This window comes from Dasypus novemcinctus, chromosome 18 (assembly GCF_030445035.2).
Source record: "Dasypus novemcinctus isolate mDasNov1 chromosome 18, mDasNov1.1.hap2, whole genome shotgun sequence".
Taxonomy (NCBI): Eukaryota; Metazoa; Chordata; class Mammalia; order Cingulata; family Dasypodidae; genus Dasypus; species Dasypus novemcinctus.
In genome coordinates this window covers 55,272,770-55,298,477 of record NC_080690.1, presented here as the reverse complement: position 1 = coordinate 55,298,477, position 25,708 = coordinate 55,272,770, and the positions used below count along the sequence as shown (strand labels likewise).

At 46.0% G+C, this 25,708-nt stretch overlaps 1 protein-coding gene and 1 non-coding gene across 2 annotated transcripts in view; both read right to left on the bottom strand.

Annotated features, from left to right (window-relative positions):
- WDR62 (WD repeat domain 62) overlaps window positions 1-25,708 on the bottom strand; it is a 53,884-nt gene that overhangs the window by 9,790 nt on the left and 18,386 nt on the right. The window contains exons 10-20 of the mRNA XM_058279279.2: window positions 14,271-14,408; window positions 13,065-13,243; window positions 11,659-11,750; window positions 8,076-8,201; window positions 4,586-4,653; window positions 4,387-4,508; window positions 3,472-3,547; window positions 2,562-2,673; window positions 2,409-2,472; window positions 1,716-1,838; window positions 301-434 (exon numbers count right to left, since the gene is read on the bottom strand). Coding sequence (XP_058135262.1) covers window positions 301-434; window positions 1,716-1,838; window positions 2,409-2,472; window positions 2,562-2,673; window positions 3,472-3,547; window positions 4,387-4,508; window positions 4,586-4,653; window positions 8,076-8,201; window positions 11,659-11,750; window positions 13,065-13,243; window positions 14,271-14,408 — 1,234 coding nt within the window. The remainder of the gene's footprint in view (window positions 1-300; window positions 435-1,715; window positions 1,839-2,408; window positions 2,473-2,561; window positions 2,674-3,471; window positions 3,548-4,386; window positions 4,509-4,585; window positions 4,654-8,075; window positions 8,202-11,658; window positions 11,751-13,064; window positions 13,244-14,270; window positions 14,409-25,708) is intronic.
- On the bottom strand, window positions 21,038-21,193 carry LOC111765688 (U1 spliceosomal RNA). Its single transcript, XR_002797968.1, has one exon. It is a non-coding gene; the product is annotated as a U1 spliceosomal RNA (small nuclear RNA).

The window sequence follows — 25,708 nt, the reverse complement described above, 5'->3', positions numbered from 1 at the left end:
GAGAGGGTGCCTGAGGGTGAAGCCAACAGAGAAAAGTAGAACCAAGAGATGGGAGAAAAACATATTCCTTTTTACATCACTTGACTATCTGGATCCAGTCATACCTGAAGCAAATACTCTTGACTTTTCAATTACATTAATCAGTAAATTCTCTTTGCAGATTAAGCCAATTAGAATCTGGATACTATTACCTGAAAGAGTTCTGACTGATAGGACTATTGCGCTTCAGTATGTGCCAGGCCCTAAAAACCAATGATCCCTACTCCGACAGAGTTCAAAATACCACCCCTCTTTCCCAACCTGGATGCAAGCTCTCTTTGGATGGTGTCTTCAGCAACTCTTCAGGTTCACACTCTTCCTCTAGCTCATCCTCTGTCTGCTCTCCAGGGCTGAGGGAGCGAATCTCACTGGGCATGGATGTGTACATCTCCTGCCTAAAGCCAGGAATGAGAACAGTAAAGAACACAGGCAAATGTGAATGGAGAGGGGGCTTGCCTAGGGCTGGGCACTGCGCTAAGTCCCTCATGAACCAATCCTCAGCTTCTGGTCAAGACTGTACCAGGAGGTCTTACCTATTGCACCCACTCTACCAGAAACCTAGAGTCACAATAAATGAGATGTAATGAATGCTGGGCTCCATAAATAAGACCAACTCTCCATGGGGCCATAGTGATGGGACAGAAAGCAAAGCTGATAGCTGGGGGACTGGAGCCCTGGGCTGCTGGCTTGTGGACTTGAGACAGGCGGTACAGTGAGATTTGGGCACTTTCAAAATACAGGTTACACTAAAACATGCTTGATATGAGGTGGGGCCAGCAATCAAGACCCTGCTCACAGCTCTGGGGTGGGGTGTGAGCTTCGAAGCCAGGAACCAAAGGAGCAGCCTACTCCCACGGTACCTAGATGTGTGACTCCTCCAATACCACTGCAGGACAGACGGCTCAGGTCAAGGCCTGGCTCTGTGGGGCCCTGGGAGTCCGAGTGGACAGAGAGGGACAGACAGGAACAGATCCAGAGGCAGGTGAGAGGGAATACCAAAAACCTCCTCTTCAAAATGAGTGCCCCCCAAAAGAAAATAACAAAACAAAACAAAGAAAAAATCTCCCCAAACCAAATGCCGAAATCAAAACCTGGAACATGAATTTACTCCAAATAAAACTGGTTTTGCGACATAATAACTTTAAAGAAATATATTTAGAAGACTTAAAGAGGGGGAGTGGGTGTAGCTCAGTGGTTGAGCACCTGCTTCTCCCATATAAGGTCCCAGGTTCAATCCTAGGTACCTCCTAAAAAAAAAAAAATAGAAGACTCAAAGAAATAAATAACCTTTACTTACAGAATAAGAATTTATGAAACTGAAAATTCTTTCTGCTGTGAAAGAGGACATCTCAGCTCCACTGCACCTGCCTCCTGAGAAGGTCCCTACTGTGTGGAACCCTTCGCTGGCCCCTGCTTCCTCACTGCTAGCTGGGTCAGGAGCTTTGCCCATCACAGTGCTCGCCAAGCACTTTGCTTTTCCAATCAAAACCTCGGAGTACTTATTACTGTGACTTTGTATTCAAAGTCCATCTCAGCACTTGCTGTGAGGCTGCCTGTGCACAAGGGCAGGAGCCGCTGCAGACTTGGCCATGGCTACGTGCCCAGCACCTCCCCTCCCAGGGAGACATTCCTCTGGGGAATGGACAGATGGAGGCTGGACAGGTGGCTGCCAGGACCTGGGGTGGCTGCTCCACTTCCTGTCCTTTGTGTCCTGCTGCTGCTCCCGGCGGTTGATCTCCAGCAAGTGCTGCTTCATGCAGTTGGTGAGCTCCGTGCCCAGGTGCCAGATGAACACACAGCTGCAGAGATCAAAGAAAGACAGGGAAAGGGAAGGAACGGTGGTGACATGGAAGCCCCTGACCCTGGCAGCCACCCTGGTTACTCAAGCCACAATCCCATTCCCCAGGGCTTCCCTGAGAACACATTCCATTAGCTCAGGGCAGGGGCCCCGGACCGTGTTGGGGCCTGCTCTGGAGGTCCCAACACACAAGGAAGGTGGCTGGAGGGAAGAATCACGGTAAAATGGAGGGAGCCAACAAAAGGGACTTCCTCAGGGACCAACGACGTGCCAAGAAATTTACATGTATCATCTCATTTGATTCTCACCATACAATTTTCAAGGTCGATGGAGTCATCTATCTTTTAGAGAGGAACACACTGAGGCTCAGAGCATGTTAAGTAAGTGGCAGACATGGGATTTGAACCCAGGGCACCAAGGAGCACTCTTTCCAAGGTGAGAAGAACCTGGAAACTTCAGAAGTGCTTTCTACACAGGCAAGCGCTGAGTACAGGTCCCCGCCTCCCCCAGGACAGGTCCCACCCTCTCAGGGGGAGGCACAGCCAGGGATGGCAGCCCAGGCCTTTCCCACCTGTCTCCAGACACTGTGATCAAGTGACGACAGTCGTAGGTGAACTTCATGCCAGTGACGATTTCTGCAAACAGAGCAGAGATGCTCCTATCTCTGGAGGTAGAAGGCTGTGTGGGTGGTAGGGGCGTGTCCCAAGCCGGGAGGTGCACCCACCTGAATGGCCGAACATCTTGGCAATGCACTCGCCAGAGTAAAAGTCTATCACCGAGATGCTTTTGTCAGAGCAGCTGGTAGCCAGGAAGGTGCCTGAGGGGTCCACGTGGACCTGCGGGAAGAGGACACATGACCTGGGGCCATCTGCTTCTTTCCCGTGGCCAGGCCGGGGCCCATCGGCACAGCCCCACTGGCCGAGGACTTCTCTCGTGCTGGAGGCTCCGCGCATGGAGTCTTCCAGGTAACCTTTGTGTCACACACCCTGTAGAGGCCAGGAGCTCGGATTTGGCAGGAGAAGAAGTGAAGGCCCACTACAATAGAAACGAAGGCACATGACAGCCCTATGCTAAGGATGGTACCTGCATGAACTTATTTCTTCCACAGAACAATCTGATGATAGAGGCTATTTGTATTTGTATTTTACAGATGATGATGCTAGCTCAAGAGGAGGAGATGTTTGCCCAAGGCCACAGACTCAGCTGGTGGCACAACTGGTCTCTGACCCTGGAGCGTGAGCTCCTAACAGCTCCCCTAGGCCAGAGGTCTGAGAAGGTCCCTACCGTGCATGTACTCAGTCGTATGTGTCTGGCAGGAGCCAAGCTGAAAGAGGAGCCCAGGACCCTCTGATTCATCCTGCCACAGCTTGGTGCCATGCAAAATGGAAACCACGTACATGTGTCCCCTTGGTAAATAAAGGCAGAGCAATCAGGGCTACCCTTGTTCCCGAGCAGCCAGTGACCAGGCACCGAGGAGGACGCAGTCTGTTCTCCACTCCTGCCAACAGCCCCAGAGTGAGCTGAGGCACTGGGGGGCACAGGCCTCAGGCGGCCCACCAGGGCAGCAGGCAGACAGGGGCCTCATTTGGCGGTGTCTGTGTATGGCTTTCACCCCAGGGACCCCCAATCCTCACCTTCAGCAGGGACCCTTCGTCACCCTGGGAGCCCTTGTAGCACTTCTTCTGCTTCCCGTTCACCGTGTTGTAGACTCTGGGGAGGTGGGGGCATAACGTGGCCAACAGGGCCCTGCCTGCCCTTGTCCCTTGTCCCCTCTTGCCTTTTGGTTCCAGCCTTACTCGCCACCCTCCTCTCCCCTGGAAGCTCCCTGCTATCTCTTGCTCCCATCAGAAGCATGGACTGAAGACTGTCTCAGGGACTGAAACCACATCTCAGGCTGAGGTTACAGAAGTTGTAGTGGGGTATCCTTTGAGTTAAAGTCACCTCTACCTCATGGACAGCTTAGTGCCCAGAACCAACCTGAATGAGCAAATCAGGGCAGTCAAGAACCTCTGCACACGCTCTGCCTCTCCCTTCCCCTGCTCACTCCTCCACCTTCTTCCCAGTCTCAGTCTAGCTGTTCTTTCCGCCAGAAAATCCTGCTCAATCCGTAGGTGGGATCAGGTGTTTCCCCAAAGTTTCCATAATCCCCTGGGCTTCCCCCATCCCGGCCCTGACCAATCTGCACTGTCACTGTTTTTGAGGCATCTGCTTCCCCTCTACTGGACTATGAGCTCCGTGAGGGCATGGCCTGGGGCTGTCCTGGTCACTGCTGTGACCCCAGCACTGTCCAGCCCAGAGAGGCACTCAGGGAATGCAGGTGCAACGCATGAGTTTATGAGCCACATCAGCACCCCTCAGTCACCCACACGGGCTCCCAGGAGAGCAGAGAAAGCCCTTGGCTGGGCCTGGGAGAGCCCAGACCCTAAAATGAAGCCACCTCATCCCTCCATCCCATCCAGCTTCTCAAGAGACCAGCTGAGCAGGGGAGGAAGAAGACAGACCTAGCTAGGCGCCATGCAGGCCCTGCTGGGCAGCCCAGGGCTCCTCACCTCACATTGCGGTCCTGGCAGGCCACAGCCACGTACTTCTGTGTGATGTCAATGTCCATGTCATACAGAGTGGTCTTCTCTGCCACGTGGTGGGTTCGGACAAAGTGGAGTCCATCTGAGGCCTAGCAGGGCAGGTGAGGCCTTTAGAACACACCCCTGGTGAAGCTCCCACCCTAGCCCCCAGGGAGGCCCCCCTTACCCGCTGGGCGCTGCGAAAGTAGATGCTCTTATCGGCTCCACAGCTGATCATCTGGATATCCCTGTTGCCTGGGGGAGAAGGAAGGGTGTTAGGTAGGGCTGGGCCATCGTGAGGCCCAGCTGGGGTGCAGGACCTAGCCGAGGAGCTCCACACCAGGGCACTCTACCAACTGCAGGGGTGGTGAGGGGTAGGGAGGGGCAGGGAGGGCTTCCTACAGAAAGCGAGGTGGGTGCTGGTCCAGGTGGAACTTGTAAGATGTGAGCTGTGTAAGGAGAGCACAGGGAAGCGGACTTTGGCCCAGTGGTTAGGGCGTCCGTCTACCACACGGGAGGTCCGCGGTTCAAGCCCTGGGCCTCCTTGACCCGTGTGGAGCTGCCCCATGTGCAGTGCGGATGCGCGCAAGGAGTGCTGTGCTACACAGGGGTGTCCCCCGCGTAGGGGAGCCCCACGCGCAAGGAGTGCACCCATAAGGAGAGCCGCCCAGTGCGAAGGAGGGAGCAGCCTGCCGAGGAATGGCGCCGCCCACACTTCCCGTGCCGCTGACGACAACAGAAGCAGACAAAGAAACAAGACGCAGCAAAAAGACACAGAAAACAGACAACCGGGGGAGGGGAGGGGAGGGGAATTAAATAAATAAAAATAAATCTTTAAAAAAAAAAAAAAAAAAAAGGAGAGCACAGATGCAGCTAAGGGCAAGGCAGCCCTCTATAGGGCAAGGCCACACCGAGAAATATAGGCCAGGCATGCAGGAGGGCACCATCTCCAATGTGGGGCTTGGACTGGTGACTCGGGCAGTGTAGAGCAGGAGGGACTGGAGGCAGGAGACTGCTGGAAGGCTTAGACCACCAGGAATCACTAGAACACCCAAACACACCTCAGGCCAGGCCCCTGGCTGGGGCCCAGGTGGGCCTCCTCTTCCTGGATGCTCACTGTCCACCCCATGATACAAATGTGAACACAGGGGCTCAGAGACAAAAGAGTCCTTGACCCAAGATGCACAGCAAGGCAAGATAGGGTCAGGATTGAACTCAGGCCTCTGGTGTCAGAGCCAAAGATGTTGAACATTGGGCTCTGAACCCAGGTTTCCTCTCTGACCCTCAGTTTCCAATGTGCACGCTGTGGCCCCACCCACAGAGTTGCTGTATGCAGCCCTTGGAAGAGTGGCTGCCATGCGGGAAGCATGGTAAACATTTTTACTTTTCTTATTTTCATTTCTTATAGAATAACAGTATAAATAACTACCAGTGTTGTGGTGAGGAGGAAAACACAAAACAGATATAAACAGTCTTGACACAACAGGTGCAGCTCCTTCACGATGCGACACGTGAGAGAGTCCAGGCCTGACACAGAGTAGGAGATGTGACTCAAGCAGGAGTCGTCTTCTCCGAGAAGGTTTATGAAAGGATGGAATCCTTTGAGGGAGTGGCCCCATGGTGGGGAAGGAGCCAGAGAGGGCCTGCAAGCTCTTGGTGATGTTTTGCTTCTTGAGTCAGGGGTGGTGAAATTCCAAGAATTTAACAATATTAGGCACATGTCCAGTCCAGAGTCACCGTCTATAAACAATGGGTTGTCTGGCTTTGTTCACACCTACTGACTATGAACCTGGACACAGGAGCCCTCTGTGTTTTTCTGTAAACTGCACACAGATACTGTATTCACGTGTTTGGATATATACGTTTCATAAAAAAGGGTTAAAAGACTGATACTTCTTAGCAGGATGGCTTCAGGCAGGTTCTGATTGTCCAGTGCCTGAGTTATAACTAACGGAACAGTATTTTGAGCATAACCCCAGATGAGCCAGTTGGCCTCCAGCAGGGCATGTAGGGAGGGTTTAGGACCTGCGTCCTCTCAGACTGGCCAGGGGTTCTAAGGAAGTGCCCATGACCTTCAAGTGGTACCCTTAAGAATCAACTTCTGGGGAAGCAGATGTGGCCCAAGTAATTGGGCTCCCATCTACCATATGGGAGATTCAGGGTTTGATTCCCAGGGCCTCCTGGTGAAGGTAAGCTGGCCTGCGCAGTGAGCTGGCTTGCACAGGAATGCTGGTGCAGCAAGATGATGCAACAAAAAAATATACAAAGGAGAGACAATAAGAGACACAGCAGACCAGGGAGCTGAGGTGGCACAAGAGATTGAGTGTCTCTCTCCCACTCTGGAAGGTTCCAGGATGGGTTCCCGGTACTGCCTAAAGAGAAGACAAGCAGATACAGAAGAACACACAGTGAATGGACACAGAGAGCAGACAATGAGGGGTAAATAAATAAATAAATAAATTTAAAAAAGAAAAAAAAAGAATCAACTGGACTGGCCGCTTGGCCACATTCATCACAGCTCTTAGATCTAGACCATTCATTAAAGGTAAAGTTTAATGATTGCCAAATTGTTAGATGTACTGATACATTCTAACTACCTATAGTGTATGAAATGGGGTAGTTTGAAAAGCTTTTAAGAATGTCTGAGAAGTTTTAGGGGGCTACTTTTCTCAGACATTCATCAAAACATTTTAAACTTTATTAACTTGTCCCTGCCCAGCTCCCTACCATGGTACAAAGTTAGAGAAGCAGGTCAGTAAGTAGGGAAGACGGGGATAGTAATACATTGTCGTTGACATTACATGTAAAAAACTCTAACAAAATTTCCATTTTCTTGTGTCCCCTATCTCAGCCAGTGAATGTATTCTCTCCATGAGTAGATTCTTCTTGAATAAAGTTTTGAACAGTTTTTGGGCTCTGTGCAGTTAAACCCTCACAGGGCCTGCCTCCCCTGCCCTTGGAATCCCTCCAGCCTAGAACTCCATGCTGAATCTTCCCAGTCTTGTAGGAACCCCTTTCACTTCCCGGTTGAGTTGGGGCAGAGCCTCAGGCTACTGGCTGTGACTCAGCTGTTGAGTGGGAAGGTATTAAATGCTGGAAAGAATTCTTCTCCAACGCACATGGTACAAGGATCACAGCCCAGCATGGAATTTAGCCCTCCATCAATCCTCATTATCACCTATTTTTCTAAGGTCAGCAGTGCCCACCCCACGCTCTCACAGGATCAGCACCCTGATTTCCTTTTGGAGACCACCACTCTCCTTTGGCCAGTCCTCCTGGATGAGGGCGTGGAGGCAGGTGGGAGCAGGGGGCACGTGAGTCGACCTGGTCCAGGAGTACACCCCTAAATCCCTGGCACCAATGACCTTCTGGGAAGGGCAGATACCTTAAGTGAGGACAAGGAAAGCCAGCTCCCAATTTCTGCCAAAATCGATAGGAAGAGAGGAGTGCTCTTCTCTGAGGCAACCAAGATCCTGCCCCCAGAGGAAGGCAGGGCTGAGACAGGGAGAGTCCTCCTAATTTTTTAAAAAGTCAATCTTTGGATCTGGCAGGGACTGAATCCAGAGCTCGCTCTTCCTTTTCTCATTTAAGCGGGAGGGAGGTTGGAGGTTTTGGTCGTACCTGCAACTACAGGAGCCCACTAATGAGGTGCAGGCGGTGGGAAGGAAGGGGCTTACCAGCAAACTTGATGGCCGTGATGGAGGAGGAGTGATCATCCAGGGTCTGCTCCAGGTTATAGTTCTTCTCCACATTCAGCACATGGATCAGGCGGTCCCGACTCGCTGAGGCCAGCAGAGTCAGACCTGTGGGTGGAGAGAAGGAACCTGGGTTCACAGAAAGTTGCTCGGAGGCCCTGCCTCTGAGAACAGCAGCATGACTGAGCTTTATAGTCCCTAGAGAAAGGACCTTTGGTTCCAGAATTGTAGCCCACTTGCCCCAAACCTGGAAAGGCCACTCCCTCAGCTCAGTGAGCCCCCAAACCCTAATTTCACATCCCATGACACTAGTTCAGGAAGGATGACTCCTACATGCATATATGCTCCACCACTCAAGCCCACAGCAGGCACTTCTGCAGAGGCCAGCGCTCTTTCCTACTGATTCCACCTCCCAGTCATGCCACCTCCTTGGCATGTCATATGAATAAAGCATAGCAACCTCTCAGCCACATCAAAAAAACACTGTCTGGGAAGCAGATGTGGCTCAAGCAATTGGGCTCCTGTCTACCATGTGGGAGGTCCCAGGTTCGTTTTCCAGGGCCTCCTGGTAAAGGCGAGCTGGCCCACGTCATGCACTGGCCCACGCAGCAATCTGGTGCAACAAAAGAGACAACGAGGGGAGACAATGAGAGACACAACAAACCAGGGAGCTGAGGTGGCTCAAGTGACTGAGTGCCTCTCTTCCACATGGGAGGTCCCAGGATTGGTTCCCAGTGCCTCCTAAAGAGAAGATAAGCAGACCCAGAGAACACACAGCAAATGTACAGAGAGCAGACAGCGAGCGCAAACAAAAGGGGTGGATAAATAAATAAATCTAAAAAACAAAACAAAACAACAACACTGTCCCCTCACTCTCTGAGCTTTGGTCACATAGGCCTTGTCCAGGTCCTACTGACTGCCCACTGTCACTTCCTTCTGTCACCAGGCCTTCCCCTGCTGACGCCCTCAGACAGTACCCACTCTGGTCATCTGGTGTGTCCAAGGCCTAACAAGGGACCTGGGTGGGTGGGGTAGCTCAGGAAAGCTGCACTGTGCAAAGAGAGATTTAAAGAAAATTTGGGGGAAACAGATGTGGCTCAAGTGATTAAGCTCCTGTCTACCACATGGGAGGTCTCAGGTTTGGTTCCTGGGGCCTCCTGGAGACGGCAAGCTGGCACAATGGGCAAGCGCGGTAAGCTGGTACAGCAAGCTGACGTAACAAGATGATGCAACAAAGAGACAACAAGGAAAGACAATGAGAGACAACAAACCAGGGAGCTGAGGTGGCTCAAGCGATTGAGCCCTTCTCTCCCACATGGGTGGTCCCATGTCTGGTTTCCAGTGTCTCCTAAAGAGAAGCCAAGCAAACAGCAAGCACAAATAATGAGGGCGGTGGGGGAAGGGAATAAATAAATCTTAAAAAAAAAAAGGAAAATTTGGGGGAGAGGATGTAGCTCAAGCTGTTGAGCATTTGCCTCCCACATGGGAGGTCCTGGGTTCAGTTCCCAGTGTCTCCTGAAAAAAACAAAAACAAACGAGGGCAAGCGGCTGTGGCTCAATCAGTTGGGCTCCCATTTACCATATGGGAGGCCCTGGGTTCGCACCCCGGGGCCTCCTTGTGAAGGCAGGCTCACCTGCATGCTGCAGGGAGTCACCAGCCTGCAAGCGCTGCGAAGAGCTGACTCAGCAAGGTGATGCAAAAGGGAGAAAAAACAACAGAAGAACACGCAATGAATGGATACAGAGATCAGACAGCAAGCAAGCTGCAAGGTGGGGGGAAATAAATAAAAATAAATAAATACAGACACAGAAAAACAGACAGCAAGAAAAAAAAAAAAAAAAAGCCGCAAGGAGGGAGGATAAAAAACAAAAAAAAAAACAAAAACAAACGAGAAGCAAAACAAAAGAAAAACCCAACTTAGGAAAGCCAATGTGGCTCAGTGGTTGAACACCGACTTCTCACATACAGGTCCCAGATTCAATACCCAGCTGCCAGTACCTCAAAAGAAAGAAAGAAAAAAGAAATTTGGTGGAACAGAGAGTACAAGGGAAAGAACAAGGAAAGAAGAGTGGGAGTGGGGGAAAGATGATTGTTTAATATCTACCTCCTCTAGGATACAACTTCGTCTATGGTATATTCCTACCAAAAACGTATCATCTGAATCAGGAAACAAACTCACAAACTGAAACTTAAGGAAATTCAATAAAATGACTGGCAGAAAGCCAAAGTCATAAGAACAACTAAGGCTATGGAAATTTTCCCGAATAAAGGTACTAAAGAACCATGGCAACTCAAGTGTGAAACTGGCCTGGGGAAACAAAGGTGCTATAAAGACAATGTTGAGACAACTGGCAAAATTGGAATTTGACCCATGGGATAAATGACACTACAGTATCAAAGTGAAATTTCTTAAATTTGATAAGCACATTGCAGTCATGTAAATGGAAGTCCTGGCTCTCAGGAAACGCTCAATGAAGTATTTAAGGATAAAGAGACATCATGCCTGCCACTTATTCTCACACGGTTTACCAAAAGGAAAAAAATGTGCATGCTATTATTATATACACACACACACATAAACATACATAGAGAAATGTGGAAAGAAAGCAGATTAAGTCAGATATATACTTGGAGGTCCAGGGATTTAAAAGAATATAACTTGAGGAATCTGGGTAGAAGGTATGCGAGTGTTCACTGTAATATTCTTTCAACTTTTCTGTAAGCTTCAAAGTTTTTCAAAATGATACGTTTAATTAAAAACATCTGCTTTTCCCTGCTGCTGCAGATAAGCGGAGGTGGAGGCTCGGGGAATTTCAAGATTTGGCTCCACCCATAACCACCGCCACGGCGAGGAAGGCATCTTTGCTGGAGGTGTAATGGATGTTAACACTGCATTACGAGAGGCGCTATAAACTGCCCTCATCCGCGACGGCCTAGCACATGGATCCGCGAACTGCCAAAGCCTTAGGCAAGCACAGAGCCCATCTTTGTGTGCTTGCCTCCAGCTGTGATGAACCCATCTATGTCAAGCTGGGGGAGGCCCTTTATGCTGAGCACCAAATCAGCCTAATTAAGGCTGATGACAAGGAGGAACTAGGTGAATGGGCAGGCCTCTGTAAAATCGACAGAGAAGGGAAACCCCATAACGTAGCTGGTTGCAGTTGTGTGGTTGTTAAGGACTACGGCAAAGAATCTCAGGCCAAGGAGCTCGTCAAAGAATATTTCAAATGCAAGAAATGAACAAATAAAAAACTTTGCTCTAAGAAAACAAAAATAAAAAACATCTATCAATCTATCCTTTCCAGTAGAGAAACATTTATTCTTTCAACAGCCACCTCTTCAGTTTGGAAACTGTTCAGGGCACTGGAGACCAGCGAGGAGTAAGTCAGGCCAAGTCCCAGCCACCAGGTCCCAGAGCCAGCAATAGGGACCCTTTTAAACACAGGACGCCTGGCCGTCACCTGTTGGCCAATGAGACACCCAGTTCTCCCGCTCTCTGTGTGGCTCTGTCAGCGGCAGGGGACTCTCCCTTGCCTTCCCCCTGCCACCCTGCCAGCGGTTCACCTGTCTCAGGCTTGGAATACTCCAGGCATAGCACCTCAGCATCGTGGGCCTCCACCTTGATGAGTTCGTCCATGAAGTGCAGCTCATGGATCCTGGGAGACATACACATAAATACACATATTTATACACACACGCACTGCCTGCTGTACCCTGCCTCCCCACCCCCTGGCACCAGGTGCTCTGTCGCTGCTAGAAAGGTCGGAGCAGCCAGGCAGGGGATATGGGGATGTCCCCAACCCCAGCCAATGGGGCTGGAGAAGCCTGACCTTGGTCAGGAATCTGCCCTCCTAAAGAGAGCAGCACTGAGCCTGGGAATGCCCCTAGTGGTTCCACAGGCAGAGTTTCTCAGAGGTGGTTGTGGGTCAGAGGTCATATTTGAGGATTGGCCCTATGGGTGGGAACATTTGATTTGATTCTCTCCTTCTTAAAGAGTCTCAAATCTAGACTTTACTCATTCGCCTCAAGTGAAGTCAAACACAGTCAACAGGTCAGCCAGGACTGAACTCCGAGACAGCCACCTCCCATCGCGTGCCTCTACTCTCCACCTGTGTAATCGGAGCCTAGCCCCTTGGCCCCTTCTGCCTCAGTTAACCCAGCTGGAAACGGAGCTAACAGCAGCACTTGCATCACAGGGTGGCTGAGACATCCAATCAGCTGAGGAGACAGAGCTCAGGCCAGGGGCGGCACAGGAAGAGTGCTTTCCCCACGTCTGTTCTAGTCACCTTGCTTGGCATCAGGGCAGAGCTCTGTCTGAGCAGTCCCCCGACACATTCAGTTTGCCTCATGCAGTGATCGATATCAAAAGAGTTGCCAACATTTTAAAATCATAGAATTTAAAAGAAAGAAAAATCCGTACTTTCTGCTCTTCTTGGCCAATAGGGACCTGCGCTGGTGCTGCTTGGTGGCTGCCTCTGTATGGGGCACATGCTCTCCAGTTCCTCCCAGTCCCATCCATCCCCCAACAGCCCCAACACCCAGCTGGTCCCAGCTGCCATCTGTCAGCTTACACCTGGTCCCTGAGACAGGGCTCATGTCCTGCCAGCACCTAGGGCCATGGCCCTCAAATGCCCCATCTGGCTCCTCCCCTGGGGTCACAAGGAGTCCCCAGGTTGTTCTTTGACTGTTCAGCAGTGGTACCACAAGGCTGGTTAAACGCTCTAAGCATCACCGTGCCCTTGATTCACGCAAGTTTGCCCATCCACTCTGTAGGCTTCAGCTGCTGAAGTCCTGGTAGCGACCCTGATCTTGGCCCTTCTGGAAGCCCCTTCTCAGCTGATTAAAGGATTGCTGCTCACAGTCCCCCATTCCTGATGGGCAGCTGGAGGTGCCGAGGCACCAGGGCTCCTCCCCACCACCCTGAGCCGGAGCCAGTGGTGCACCCCAGACAACCCTTGGCACCCACTTGCCTTAGATTTCCACTTCGGTCGCCTGAAGCCAAGTGCTGGCCATCAGGACTGACCTGCATTACTCGCACCCCTGCTTTCACATCCAGGGGCATTCCATTCTCATTCCCCCTGTCTGGGAAGTGTGATGTGTCCTGCAGGTGCTGGATGTCGTTCTCCACATACACTACCTTCAGCAGGGACTGCAGGAAGGAGAGGGCTGAGGTCAGTGCTCTGAGCTCAGAAGCATCTCTGCAACTACGTGTCCCCCCCAGTCAGCTTCCCCTTCTTTATTAATATAAGAATGCCAGTGTTGAACTCTGAGCATCATCATTCAGAATAACTATGTTTTCCAGACTCCCCTGCAGCTAGATGATGATGTGATGTACAAATAAATTCTGGTTAGTGAGACATAAAGCAAGTGAGCACTCTTTTGTGTCCTTTTCTATCTTGTCACCTGGAACTTAGATGTAATGTCTGGGGCTCAAGCAGCCACTTTGGATCATGAGGAAAAGGGTCACACCGTCAAAATAGAACAGTAGAGAGCTGCAAACACTTGGGTTTCTAAGTGCTTCTTACAGTTGACCAAACAGCCTGAACTGATTACCTCTAGACTGTTTTTATGAGTCAGATCAAACTGCTACCTCTTATTTGGGTTTTTCTACTGTTTGTCAAATCTAATGTGTATGGCAGATGCAGAAGATAAAAGATCATAGTGTGAGGGGAGTAGTAAAGGAACACCTGCTACATACACTGCACTGAGGGCCTTTTTTGTTTCTGCCATAATGACCTCTTTCAGGTTTCCAACTCACTTAGCTCCTTCCTACCTCAGGGCCTCTGTACAGGTAGTTTCCTTGGCCTAGAACACTCTCACTGCCCTTCTTTATTCCTCCCAATCCTCCACATCTCAGCTTAGTCATCTCTTCCTTCAGGAAGCTGCCCCTGAGACTCCAGACAAGACCAGATGACTGTTAAATATTCTATTAGTACCCTGCAATTTTCCTTCATGGCATTTTCACACTTGTCACTATATTATCATTTATGGCAGTTACTGGTTCACTGTCTCCCCTCACTGAACGGTGGGTTCCAGGAAGGCAGAAGGGTCTTAGACATTGCTACGTCCCCAGCACGCGGCACAGCACTTGGCATAGAACTTAATAAGTATCTATGGAATAAACGAATGAATGGTTCAGCTCCTTTACCTGCTGATACTATAATGAAGCTACTCACATTGCTGAAGATGTTTCCCTGCCAGTGAGAGTCAGGATTGCTATCCATGTTCCAAAAGCGGATGGTGTTGTCTGAGGAACAAGTCAGAAAAGATCCTGATGGCAGACAAGCTCTCTGATCTTCAAATTCAGGATACACCTATTGTTTCCAGAGAACAAGGAAAAGGGTGATTCTTTCCAATACCTCAACAACAGCACAATGATAAATTGTTGCATGTTGGTGAAAATAAGAAGTTACAGATAAACAAGCACAGTAGGATATGTTAAAAATAAAAATCTTGTGGGAAGATGGCGGACCAGAAAGACCCATGACTCTCTTCTCCAGAAAAACAGCCAGAGGACAAGCTGAAACAGCCTGGAAAAAGAACTTCCAGGGTTTAGGAAACCAGGTAAAAGGCTGGACATCGCCCGGAGGAGAAAGGGACAAAGGAGGAGAATCCCAACCACAGAACTCTGAAATGAAACCAGCGGCTGCTGCTGCCGGCACTTCCCCCCCAGTAACGACACTTCAGAGTTCTCAGGCCTCCGGTTCTGTGGCTACAGACAAAGGGGGCTCCAGGGATCCACCTTCCCAGGAAAGGGGAGAGAAGGGACACAGCCTAAGGCTGACTCAGTTTTTGACTCACAAATTTGGTCTGCTGTGTCCCAGAAGCCCTTCCACGAAGGGCGGGGCAGCACCATTGTTTGCCTGGAGCCAGCAAGGGGCTAGAGAGATCCCACCTCACAATCTCCTCCTTTACTAACTGGGACTGACGGTTGAGGACTCAGAGGGGAGGGGAAATATTTCCTCACCAGGAAAAGGGAGGGGGCTGCCAGAGAAGGCATAACTGTCTCTGAGAAAGTTTGAATTACAAGGCTCTTAGCCTCCAGGCAGGAAGCTCTATCACCTGGATCTGGTCTATGTTGCAACAAATACACTCCACTGCGCATGGGCCTGAGAGCTGCCAAAGAACACCATCTGCTGGCACACTAAGGAAGTACACAGGAGAAAATTAGTAAGTGAGAGAAGCTTTTTCTAGCCTTTATAGCTTCCCTCCCCAAGGCACTCGGAAGAAGGTCTGCAACCAATTACTGGGTTCAGAACCCAGTTTTGAGCAAATAGCAGGAACCCCTAATAATCCCGGTTGAGCCAAGAACCAAACAGCAGTGGTAACGCACAGCCTCTTGCCACTAAATACCTACAAAAGAGAAAGAAACTGAGCATCTGAGTAAACTGAGTAAACTACATTTTAATCAAGTGCCTAGACATCAGCAAAAAATTATGAGCCATACTAAGAAAATGGAAGATATGGCCCAAGAAAAGGAATATATCAAAGCCCCAGAAGAGACACAGGATTTGAATGAACTAATTAACGAAATCCACATAAATTTCCAAAATCCAATTAATGAGTTGAAAGACAACATGGCTAAGGAGATAAATGACATCAAGAAGACAATGAGTGAGTGCAAAGAATTTGAAGTCCTAAACAGAAAAGTAACAGAGCTCATGGGAATAAAAGATACAATAGGTGAGATAAAAAAACACATTACAGGCATACAACAGCAGACTCAAAATGACAGAAGAAAGAATAAGTGATACAGAATATAGAACAGCTGAAATTGAAGAGAGAAAAGAACACAGAGAGAAGAGAATGGAAAAAATTGAGCAGGGGCTCAGGGAATTGCATGACAACAAGAAACACAATATACGTCTCATGGGAGTTCCAGAAGGAGAAGGGAAAAGGAGCAGAGAGAGTTTCTGAGGAATTAATAGCTAAAAATTTCCAACTCTCATGAAAGAAATGAACTTAGATGTCCAAGAAATGCACTGTACCCCAATCAGAATAAATCTGACTAGACCTACTCCAAGACACACATTACTCAGAATGTCAAATGTCAATGAAAAAGGGAAAATTCTGAGAGCAGCAAGGGAGAAGCAAACCATCACATATAAGGGACACCCATTAAGACAGCATGGATTTCTCAGCAGAAACCATGCAAATGAGAAGACAGGGGTATGATACAATTAGGATACTGAAAGAGAAAAACTGACAGCTGAGAATTCTTTATCTAGCAAAATAGTCCTTCAAATATGAAGGGGAGTATAAAATATTCACAAGCAAGCAAATTAAGAGAGTTCATAAAAAAGAACCCACCTTTGCAGGAAATATTAAAGAAAGCCTTGAACCTGAAATAAAAAGACAGCAGAGGGAAGAGGATGTGGCTCAAGCAGTTGGGCACCTGCCTATCACACGGTAGGTCATGAGTTTGGTCTGTAGGTCATGGGTTAGGATACCTCCTAAAGAAGATGGGCTGACGTGATAGGCTGGCATGAGATGACAAAATGAGATAGCACGACAAGGAGACACAATGAGGAGATACCAGAAGAGAGACAACAAGGAGGGAGATATGGCTCAAGCAATTGGGCACCTCCCTCCCACATGGGAGGTCCCATGTTTGGTTCTCGGTTCCCCTAAAAAGAAGATGAGGAGGCACAGAGAGCACACACTAGACAGACACAGAGAGCTGGCAATGAGTGCAAACATCAAGTGGGGGTGGAAATAAATAAATAAATCTTAAAAAAAAAAAGAAGAGAGAGGCCTGAAGGAGAGTATAGAAGAAAGAAAAGGATAACCAAAAGAGTAAAAAGACAGACAAAATTATGATGACACATGAAAACCAAAGAATAAAATAGTGGACGTATATAATGCATTTACAATAATATCATTGAATGTGAATGGATTAAACTCACCAATCAAAAGATACAGGCTGACAGAAATGGATTAAAAAAACATGAGCCATCCATATACTGTTACAAGAAATTCACCTTAGATCCAGGGATACAAACTGGCTGAAAGTGAAAGGGTGGAAAAAGATACTCCATGCAAATAGTAACCAAAAAAGAGAAGGGATAGCTATACTAACATTGGACAATACAGACTTCAAATGCAAAAAAGTTAGGAGAGATAGAGAAGGCCATTATATATTGATAAAAGGGGCAATCCACCAGGAAGGAATAACAGTCATAAATATCTATATACCTAACCAGGGTGCCCAAAATATGTCAGAAAAACTCTGGCAAAACTTAAGGGAGAAAAAGGCATCTCTACAATAATCACTGGAGACTTCAACAGCCCATTCACATCATTATAGCTAGAACAACTAGTCAGAATATCAACAAGGAAACTGAATTTGAACAATATGAAAAATCAGTTAGATCTAACAGACACATACAGAATGCAGTATTCAAACTCAGCGTGTTATACAATCTTCTCAAGTGCCCATAGATCTTTCTCCAGGATAGACCACATGTTAAGACACAATGCAGCTCTCAATAAATATAAAAAGACTGAAATTATACAAAGCACCTTCTCAGATCATAATGGAATGAAACTGGAAATCAAAAATAAACAGGAAAAAAGTAAATTTGCAAACGTGTGGAGGCTAAACAACACACTCCTCAATAATCAGTGGGTCAAAGAAGAAATTGCAAGTGAAATCAGTTAATATAGAGACAAATGAAAACAAGAACACAACTTATCAAAACTTTTCTTTTTGTTTGTTTGTTTTAAGATTTATTTATTTCTCTCCCCTCTCCCCCCACCCCGGTTGTCTGTTCTCTGTGTCTATTTGCTGCATCTTCTTTGTCCGCGGCACGGGAATCTGTGTTTCTTTTGGTTGCGTCATCTTGTTGTGTCAGCTCTCCGTGTGGGCTGCGCTACTCTTGGGCAGGCTGCACTTTCTTTCGCGCTGGGCGGCTCTCCTTAAGGGGCGCACTCCTGGCGCGTGGGGCTCCCCTACGCGGGGGACACTCCTGCGTGGTACGGCACTCCTTGCGCGCATCAGCACTGCGCATGGGCCAGCTCCACACGGGTCAAGGAGGCCCGGGGTTTGAACCGCGGACCTCCCATGTGGTAGACAGACGCCCTATCCACTGGGCCAAGTCCGCCGCTCTAACTTATCAAAACTTATGGGATATAGTGAAGGCAGCCTTGGGAGGAAAACTTATAGGCCTAAATGCCTATATTAAAAAAGAAGAGATAAATTCAAAGATTTAACTAAACAGCTAGAGAAACTGGAAAAAGAACAGCAAATCAATCCCAAAATAAGCAGAAGGGAAGAAATAATAAAGATTAGAGCAGAAATAAATGAAATTGAGAACAAAAAAACAAGAGAGAAAATCAACAAAACCAAAAGCTGATTCGAGAAGATCAATGAAATTGACATACCCCTAGCTAGACTAACAAAGAAAAAAAGAGAGGTGCAAATAAATACAATCAGAAATAAAAGAAGTTACGACTGACCCCACAGAAATAAAAAGGATCACAAGAGGATATTATGAGAAACTGCCAACTGATAAAAGAGTGTCTGCCTACCATATGGAGGGTCCAGGGTTCGATCCCCAGGGCCTCAGGACCCATGTGGCAAGCTGGTCCACAAGCAGTGCTGCCGCACGCAAGGAGTGCTGTGCCACGCAGGGGTGCCCCAGTGTAGGGGTACCCCACGTGCAAGGAGTGCGCCCAAGGAGAGCTGCCTCGTGTGAAAAAAGTGCCCAGGAGTGGCGCCATACACATGGAGAGTTGATGCAGCAAATGATGCAACAAAAAAGAGACACAGTTTCCTGGTGCTGCCTGAAAATGCAAGCGGACACAGAAGAACACACAGTGAATGGACACACAGAGCAGACAACAGCGGGGGGCGGGGGGAAGAAAGGGGAGAGAAATAAATAAAATAAATCTAAAAAAAAAATAAATGAGATATGATATCACACCTATCAGAATGGCCATTATTGGAAAGATAGAGAACTACAAGTGTTGGACAGGAGGTGGAGAGATAGGAACACTTATTCACTATTGGTGGGAATGCAGAATGGTGCAGCCACTGTGGAGGACTGTTTGGCAGTTCCTAAAGAAGTTGAATATAGACTTGCCATGTGACCCTGCGATAACACTACTGGGTATGTACCCAGAAGAACTGAGAGCAGTGACATAAACAGACTTCTGCACACTGAGGCTCATAGCAGCATTATTCACGACTGCCAAAAGGTGGAAACAACCCAAGTGTCCATCAACCTATGAAGGGATAACTAAACCAGTATATTCACATAATGGAACATTATGCATGCTGTAAGAAGAAATGAAATCGTAAAGCATATGACAACATAGATGAACCTGGATGTTGAACAAAGTAAGCCAGACACAAAAGGACAGATACTGTATGCTTGCAGTACTATAAACCAAATATATTGTGTAATATATTGTATGATTTAAATTTTTTTATATGTATCTACTACATTTAATTGAGAAATGAATGTTTTTATTCAACTGTGTTTTTTCTTTTTAATTATTGTTTACATTTTAAATTATAAAATTATTTGTACATTTAATGTACAAAAAAAATAAAAAATAAAAAAGGACACAAGGAGTGGAATGTGGCTCAAGCAGTTCTGATCCCACATGGAATGCCTCAGGTTTGGTTCCCAGCGCCTCCTAAGGAAGAAAAGCAGATGCCATAATAAGCAGATGCCACAACCGCCCCAACAAGCAGACACTGCAACCAGCAGATGACGCAAGAAGCAGGGAGCAGAAGGTGTCTCAAGCTGTTGGGTACGCTCCTCCTATATGGGAGGTCCTGGGTTCGGTTCCCACTGCCTCCTCAAGAAGATAAGCAGACAACAAGCAGACAGATGAGGGAGCATCTTAGGGGAAAGGGGGAATCAAAAAATAAGATAAAATAAAATAGGACACAAAACACTACCATATATTGCCCATGCCCCATCTTTATCTCAGGCCTTAAAACAGCTCCACAGAAAATGGGCAACTCAGTCAAAAATGTCTAAGCACAATAGAAAAAGAAGGCACCAAGAACAAGAAGCAGCACTAACAACAGAGGAAAGAGTCTAGCAAATATTTCATATTTTGGAATGAGTCAAAATATAAAATACCTTTTAAGAGTTTCCCCATTACAAGGTTTGCAATGATTAACAGGTCACAAGGCAGTGACTCCATTCCAATCTAAAGAGCATAGCTGCCTATGTGTGGAAGACAGTGTATCTCCTCACAAGAATAAGTCATATCACAGTAGGAATGGAGCAGATAAGGACCCTCATCCCTTCTTGACATAGGCCCATCAAACCCTCCACATTCCAAGAAAACTCTACCTCCTAGCCCACTACCCCCAAGTCACACACAAGAAGAATTCACTTTTATAGCCCCTTACTGGCCTAAGGTTGTACTCTGAACTCTACCCCCCTCCCCATGGATTAACATTTTCTCGTCTATTGATGTACTGTATATAGTCATATCCACCACCTTCCATGAGCAGGTTGAAGTCTATTCTTCAGACCCCCTCCATTGGGAGAGCTTCCCAATAAACTTCCTGCCTGCAATTGTCAGTCTCCACGTCTCAGTGAGCACCATTTTTCTCTAACAATACCTATGATGTTTACTATGTTTAAACAAAAAGATAACTTTGACAAGATTAAAAGTATGAATAGGCAACCAGAAACTATAAAGAATAAGCATTAAGAGATAAAAAGGAACAAAATAGAACTTTTAGAAATGAAAAAATGAAACATTTGTTAAAAACCACAAATTAGACACAGATAAAATGAAAATTAAATGAAATGAAAGATAAAGCTAAAGATATTATTTAGAATACAACTCAGAGAGACAAAGTCTTGACATATAAAAGAGATTCCAAAATAAGGAAGATTAGGTCTGGGGAAATGATGATAGCAGAAGCATACTTTTTTTTTTTTCCCTTCTCTCTCTGGCTAAGGTTTATAAGCAGGGGAAGGCACGAATGCAGTTCCCCACTACCACAAACTGTGCAGTTGAGTTTCCCACATTTGGGGAAATCACAGGGGTCAGCATATCCGGAGTGCAGTGGATAAGCCTTGCCCTGAATCGTGTGATCATGGTATCTCACCTGCCAGGTAAGTATAGAAGCATAGTTTTTAATATCCCAAACCACCACAATGAAAAAGAGCAATCAGATAGCAAAACAAGAACCTCACGGACAACATTTATAGCAAAACTAGTTGACAAGACAGCCCCATAAACCTCAAAATCCAAACAGGCAGGGACAAACCACTACTAGTCACAAGATCTATTTGTTTTCAACATTGGTTTGGAAGAAAGCAGAGAGACATAGTGAGGCATCTGACAGACCTGAGAAGAGGGTAACTCCAGAGTAGGCAGGAAAAATTCAGAGACAAACACACTGGGCCAATTTGAATAGTAGCTGCAACTGGGAGTGTTTTATCCACTCCAATAATCCACTCCAAGGCATCGGCAGAACTATGAATTCTCAAAATGGACTTGCTAGGGCTCCCTTCCAGGACAAAGGCTTACATTGAAAGGAAACTTATGGGAGAGGAATCAAAATTAATCAGGGCAGGGATAAGAGAGACAACGCAGAGGCTCAGATAAAAGTAGGGACATAAATAAAAGAGGAAAATAACAAGGAAATATCAAAAAGCAAGCTATAGAGGTGGCTCGAGCGATTAGGCACATTCCTCTCACATGGGAGGTCTGTGGTTCGTTTCCAAGTGCCTCCTTAAAAGAAAACAAGAATACAAAGAACAGACACAGAGAGCAGACAGCAAGTGCAAACAACAGGGGTGGAGTGTTAAATAAATAAAAGTAAATCTTTAAAAAAAAAAAAAAGCAAGCTGTCGGGGAGTGTACATGGCTCAAGCAGTTGAGCGCCTGCTTCCCACATAAGAGGTCCTGGGTTAGGTTTGTGGTGCCTTCTAGAGACAAAAACAAACAAACAAATAAGCAAATGGAAAACAAAACAGGGAAGCAGACTTGGCCCAGTGGTTAGGGTGTCCGTCTACCACATGGGAGGTCTGCAGTTCAAACCCTGGGCCTCCTTGACACATGTGGAGCTGGCCTATGCACAGTGCTGATGCACACAAGGAGTGCCGTGCCATGCAGGGCCATCCCTGTGTAGGGGAGCCCCACGTGCAAGGAGTGAGCCCCGTAAGGAGAGCCGCCCAGTGTGAAAAAAGTGCAGACTGCCCAGGAGTGGTGCCACACACATGGAGAGCTGACGCAGCAAGATGATACAACAAAAAGAAACACAGATTCCTGTGCTGCTGACAAACAGAAGCAGATAAAAGAACACCCAGCAAACAGACACAGAGAACAAACAACAGGGGTGGGGGTGGGGGGGAAGGGGAGAGAAATAAAATAAATCTTAAAAAAAAACATACATATAAAAGAAAAACAAAACAAAACTCAGGGGAGCTGATATGCCTCGGTGGTTGAGTGCCGGTTTCCCATGTGCAAGGTCCCGGGTTCAATCCCCAGCCCTGGTACTTCAACAAATAAATAAATTAATTAAAGCAAGCTGCCATATTTTAAAACACTATAAAAATAACAGAAGATGGAGATTTTTCTTATCAAGTTAGAAAATCTGTCCTGAACAATGCCAACTTCTAAAAATTCAGAAAAACTACTATCACATAAATATGAACAACAAGAAAAGAATCAAAGTCAAATATCAAAGTTGCTTTAAAAAAAAAAACAGAGGAAAAAAAGGTGCAGAATAAGAAATTTAAAGTCAAACAGAAAACAGATTTAAAAAACTATAACTTTTATTTGAAAATCAACTGAAAGAATTGAAAAAATGGTTCAAGATATTAAAGAACATAAATAATAATTAGAAAGTCTCAGAAACAAGGTGTCAGAATTCAAAGAAAGAAATAAAGAAATCATTTAAAAAATAAAGGCCAATGTGAGAGTGGTTCAGTATAAGAAAATCAATCAATGTAATATACCACATTAACAGAATGAAGGGAGAAAAAATGTGTGATCATCTCAACTGATACAGAAAAAGCTTTTGGTGAAACACCCTTCATGATAAAAACACTCAGAAAAAAAAATAGAAATAGAAGGTGACTTCTTCAACATGATAAAGAGCATATATGAAAAATCAACAGCTAATCTTATTCTTAATGGGGAATGCCTAAAAGCCTTCCCCTGAAATCAGGACCAAGCCAAGGATGCTCACTTTCACCACGGCTATTCAACATTTTACTGGAAGCTGTTTCCAAAGCAATGAGGCAATAAATAAAAGGCCTTGAAATTGGAAAGGAGGAAGTAAAACTATCTCTATTTGCAGATGACACGATCCTGCATGCAGAAGACCCCAAAGAATCCACAAGGAAACTATTAGAACTGATAAAAGAATTCAGCGAAGTTACAGGCTAAATATCAGATGTGTTTCTACATGCCACCTAAGAATATTCTGAAATGTAAATTTTTAAAAATTCCACTCAAAATAGCTACAAAAATAACAAAAGACCTAGGGATAAATTTAACTAAAGAGGCAAAGGACTTGTAACTGAGAACCACAAAACAATGATGAAAGAAACAAAGAAGACCTTAAAAAATGGCAAGATATCCTGAGTTCATGGACAGAAGACTTAATAAGACGTTAACATGATCCAAAGCAATCTACAGATTTAACACAAAACCTACGAAAATCCCAGCACCCTTTTTTGCAGAAACGGAAAAGATGATCCTCGAATTCATATAGAATTGCATGGGGACCTGAATAGTCACATCAATACTGCAGAGGGAAAACAAAGTTGGCAGTTTCACATGTCCCAATTGAAAAATTACTACAAAGCCACAGTAATCAAAACAGTATGGTACTCTCATAGACTGATGGCACAGAACTCATATTCAGAAATAAACTCACACATCGAGGCTAATGATTGTTGCCAAGTACATCAATTGGGGAAAGAATGGTATCTTCAAAAAAGGATGTTAGGCAAACTGGATATCCACATGCAAAATAATAAAGTTAGACCCCTATCTCACACCACACACAAAAATTAACTCTAAATGGGTCAGGGACTTAAGCATCAGAGCTAAAACAACTAATTTCCTATAAGAAAAGACACAGGGTAGCTTGCATAACCTTGGGTTGAGTAGTAATTTATTAGATATGACACCAAAAGCATGAATAACAAAAGGAAAAATGACTGTCAAAATTTAAAACTTTTGAACATCAAGGGACACAATCAAGAAAATGAAGAGACAACCTAAGGAATGGGAGAAAGAATTGCAAACCTATATCGGATAAAACTTTAATATCCAGGATATATAAAGAACTACTACAACTTAACAACAAAAATTTTAAAATGCCAATTAAAAAATGGGCAAAGCACTTTGAATCTCCAATCTGGATATTCAACATAGGAAAGCTGGGATGGAAACACCTCCCAGGAAAGGTGGCCGACTAGTGCCATCTGCTGGTTGGTCTGGAGACTGCAGGGACAAAAACTTCATGTTCTCTGTATCCACCCCATGGGAGAAAATCTGAGCCCCACTGATGAGTCTCTGGCCTGATTTTGAAAACTTAAGCTGGGAAATTTTAAAGACTGGGAATAAATTGAACCAAATAACAAAGAAGAGCTGTACAAAAAAAGAAAACAGGCAAGAGAGAGAAATTAACCATCAGAGTAAATACACCAACATATTTAGATGCCACGACATCAGCAAAAAATTACAAGCCATACTAGGAAACAGGAAGAGATGGCCCAACCAAAAGAACATTTTTGTGGAAATGTGCCAGGTAGTGATGTTGGCACATTACTCATCTAGCATGAAAGAAAAAAAAGAAAGAAAAAGAAATGTGACTAAAGAATAAAGGATATTAAGAAGATACTGGGGGGAAGTGGATGTGGCTCAAGCAGTTTGGCACCCGTATACCACATGGGAGGCCTGGGGTTTGAACCGCGGAACTCCCATGTGGTAGACGGAGCCCTAACCACTGGGCCAAGTCCACCACCCCCTCATAGTTTTGATTTAACTTTTCTATAATCTAAAACCTCTTTAAAAATAAAAGTTTATTATATTAATTTTTTTTTTTTAAATGGGTAAAGGACTTGAATAGACATTTCTCCAGAGAAGAAACACAAATGGCCAATAATCACATAAAAAAGAAACTCAACATCACTGATCATTAGGAAAATGCATCTCAAAACCACAATGAGATACCACTTCACACTCACTAGAATGGCTATAATTTTAAAAACAGAAAACAGTGTTGGTGAGGATGTAGGAGCCCCTGTACATTGTAGCCACTGTGGAAATCAGTTTGGCAGTTCCTCAGAAAGTTGAACATAGAATTACCATATGACCTGGCAATCTTACTTTTTGGCATATATCCAAAGGAACTAAAAGCAGGGACTCAAACAGTACTATAATGTATACAGCACTATCATTCACAATAGCCCAAAGGTGAAACTAACTCAAGTGTCCATCAATGAATGCATAAATAAAATGTGGTATATACATACAATGGAAGATTAATATTGTTCAGCTGTATAAAGGAATGAAGCTGATACATGCTGCAAAACATGGAGGAACGTGGAAGACATGCTGAGTGAAATAAGTCAGACACAAAGGGATAGATATTGTATGATCCCACTTATATGTA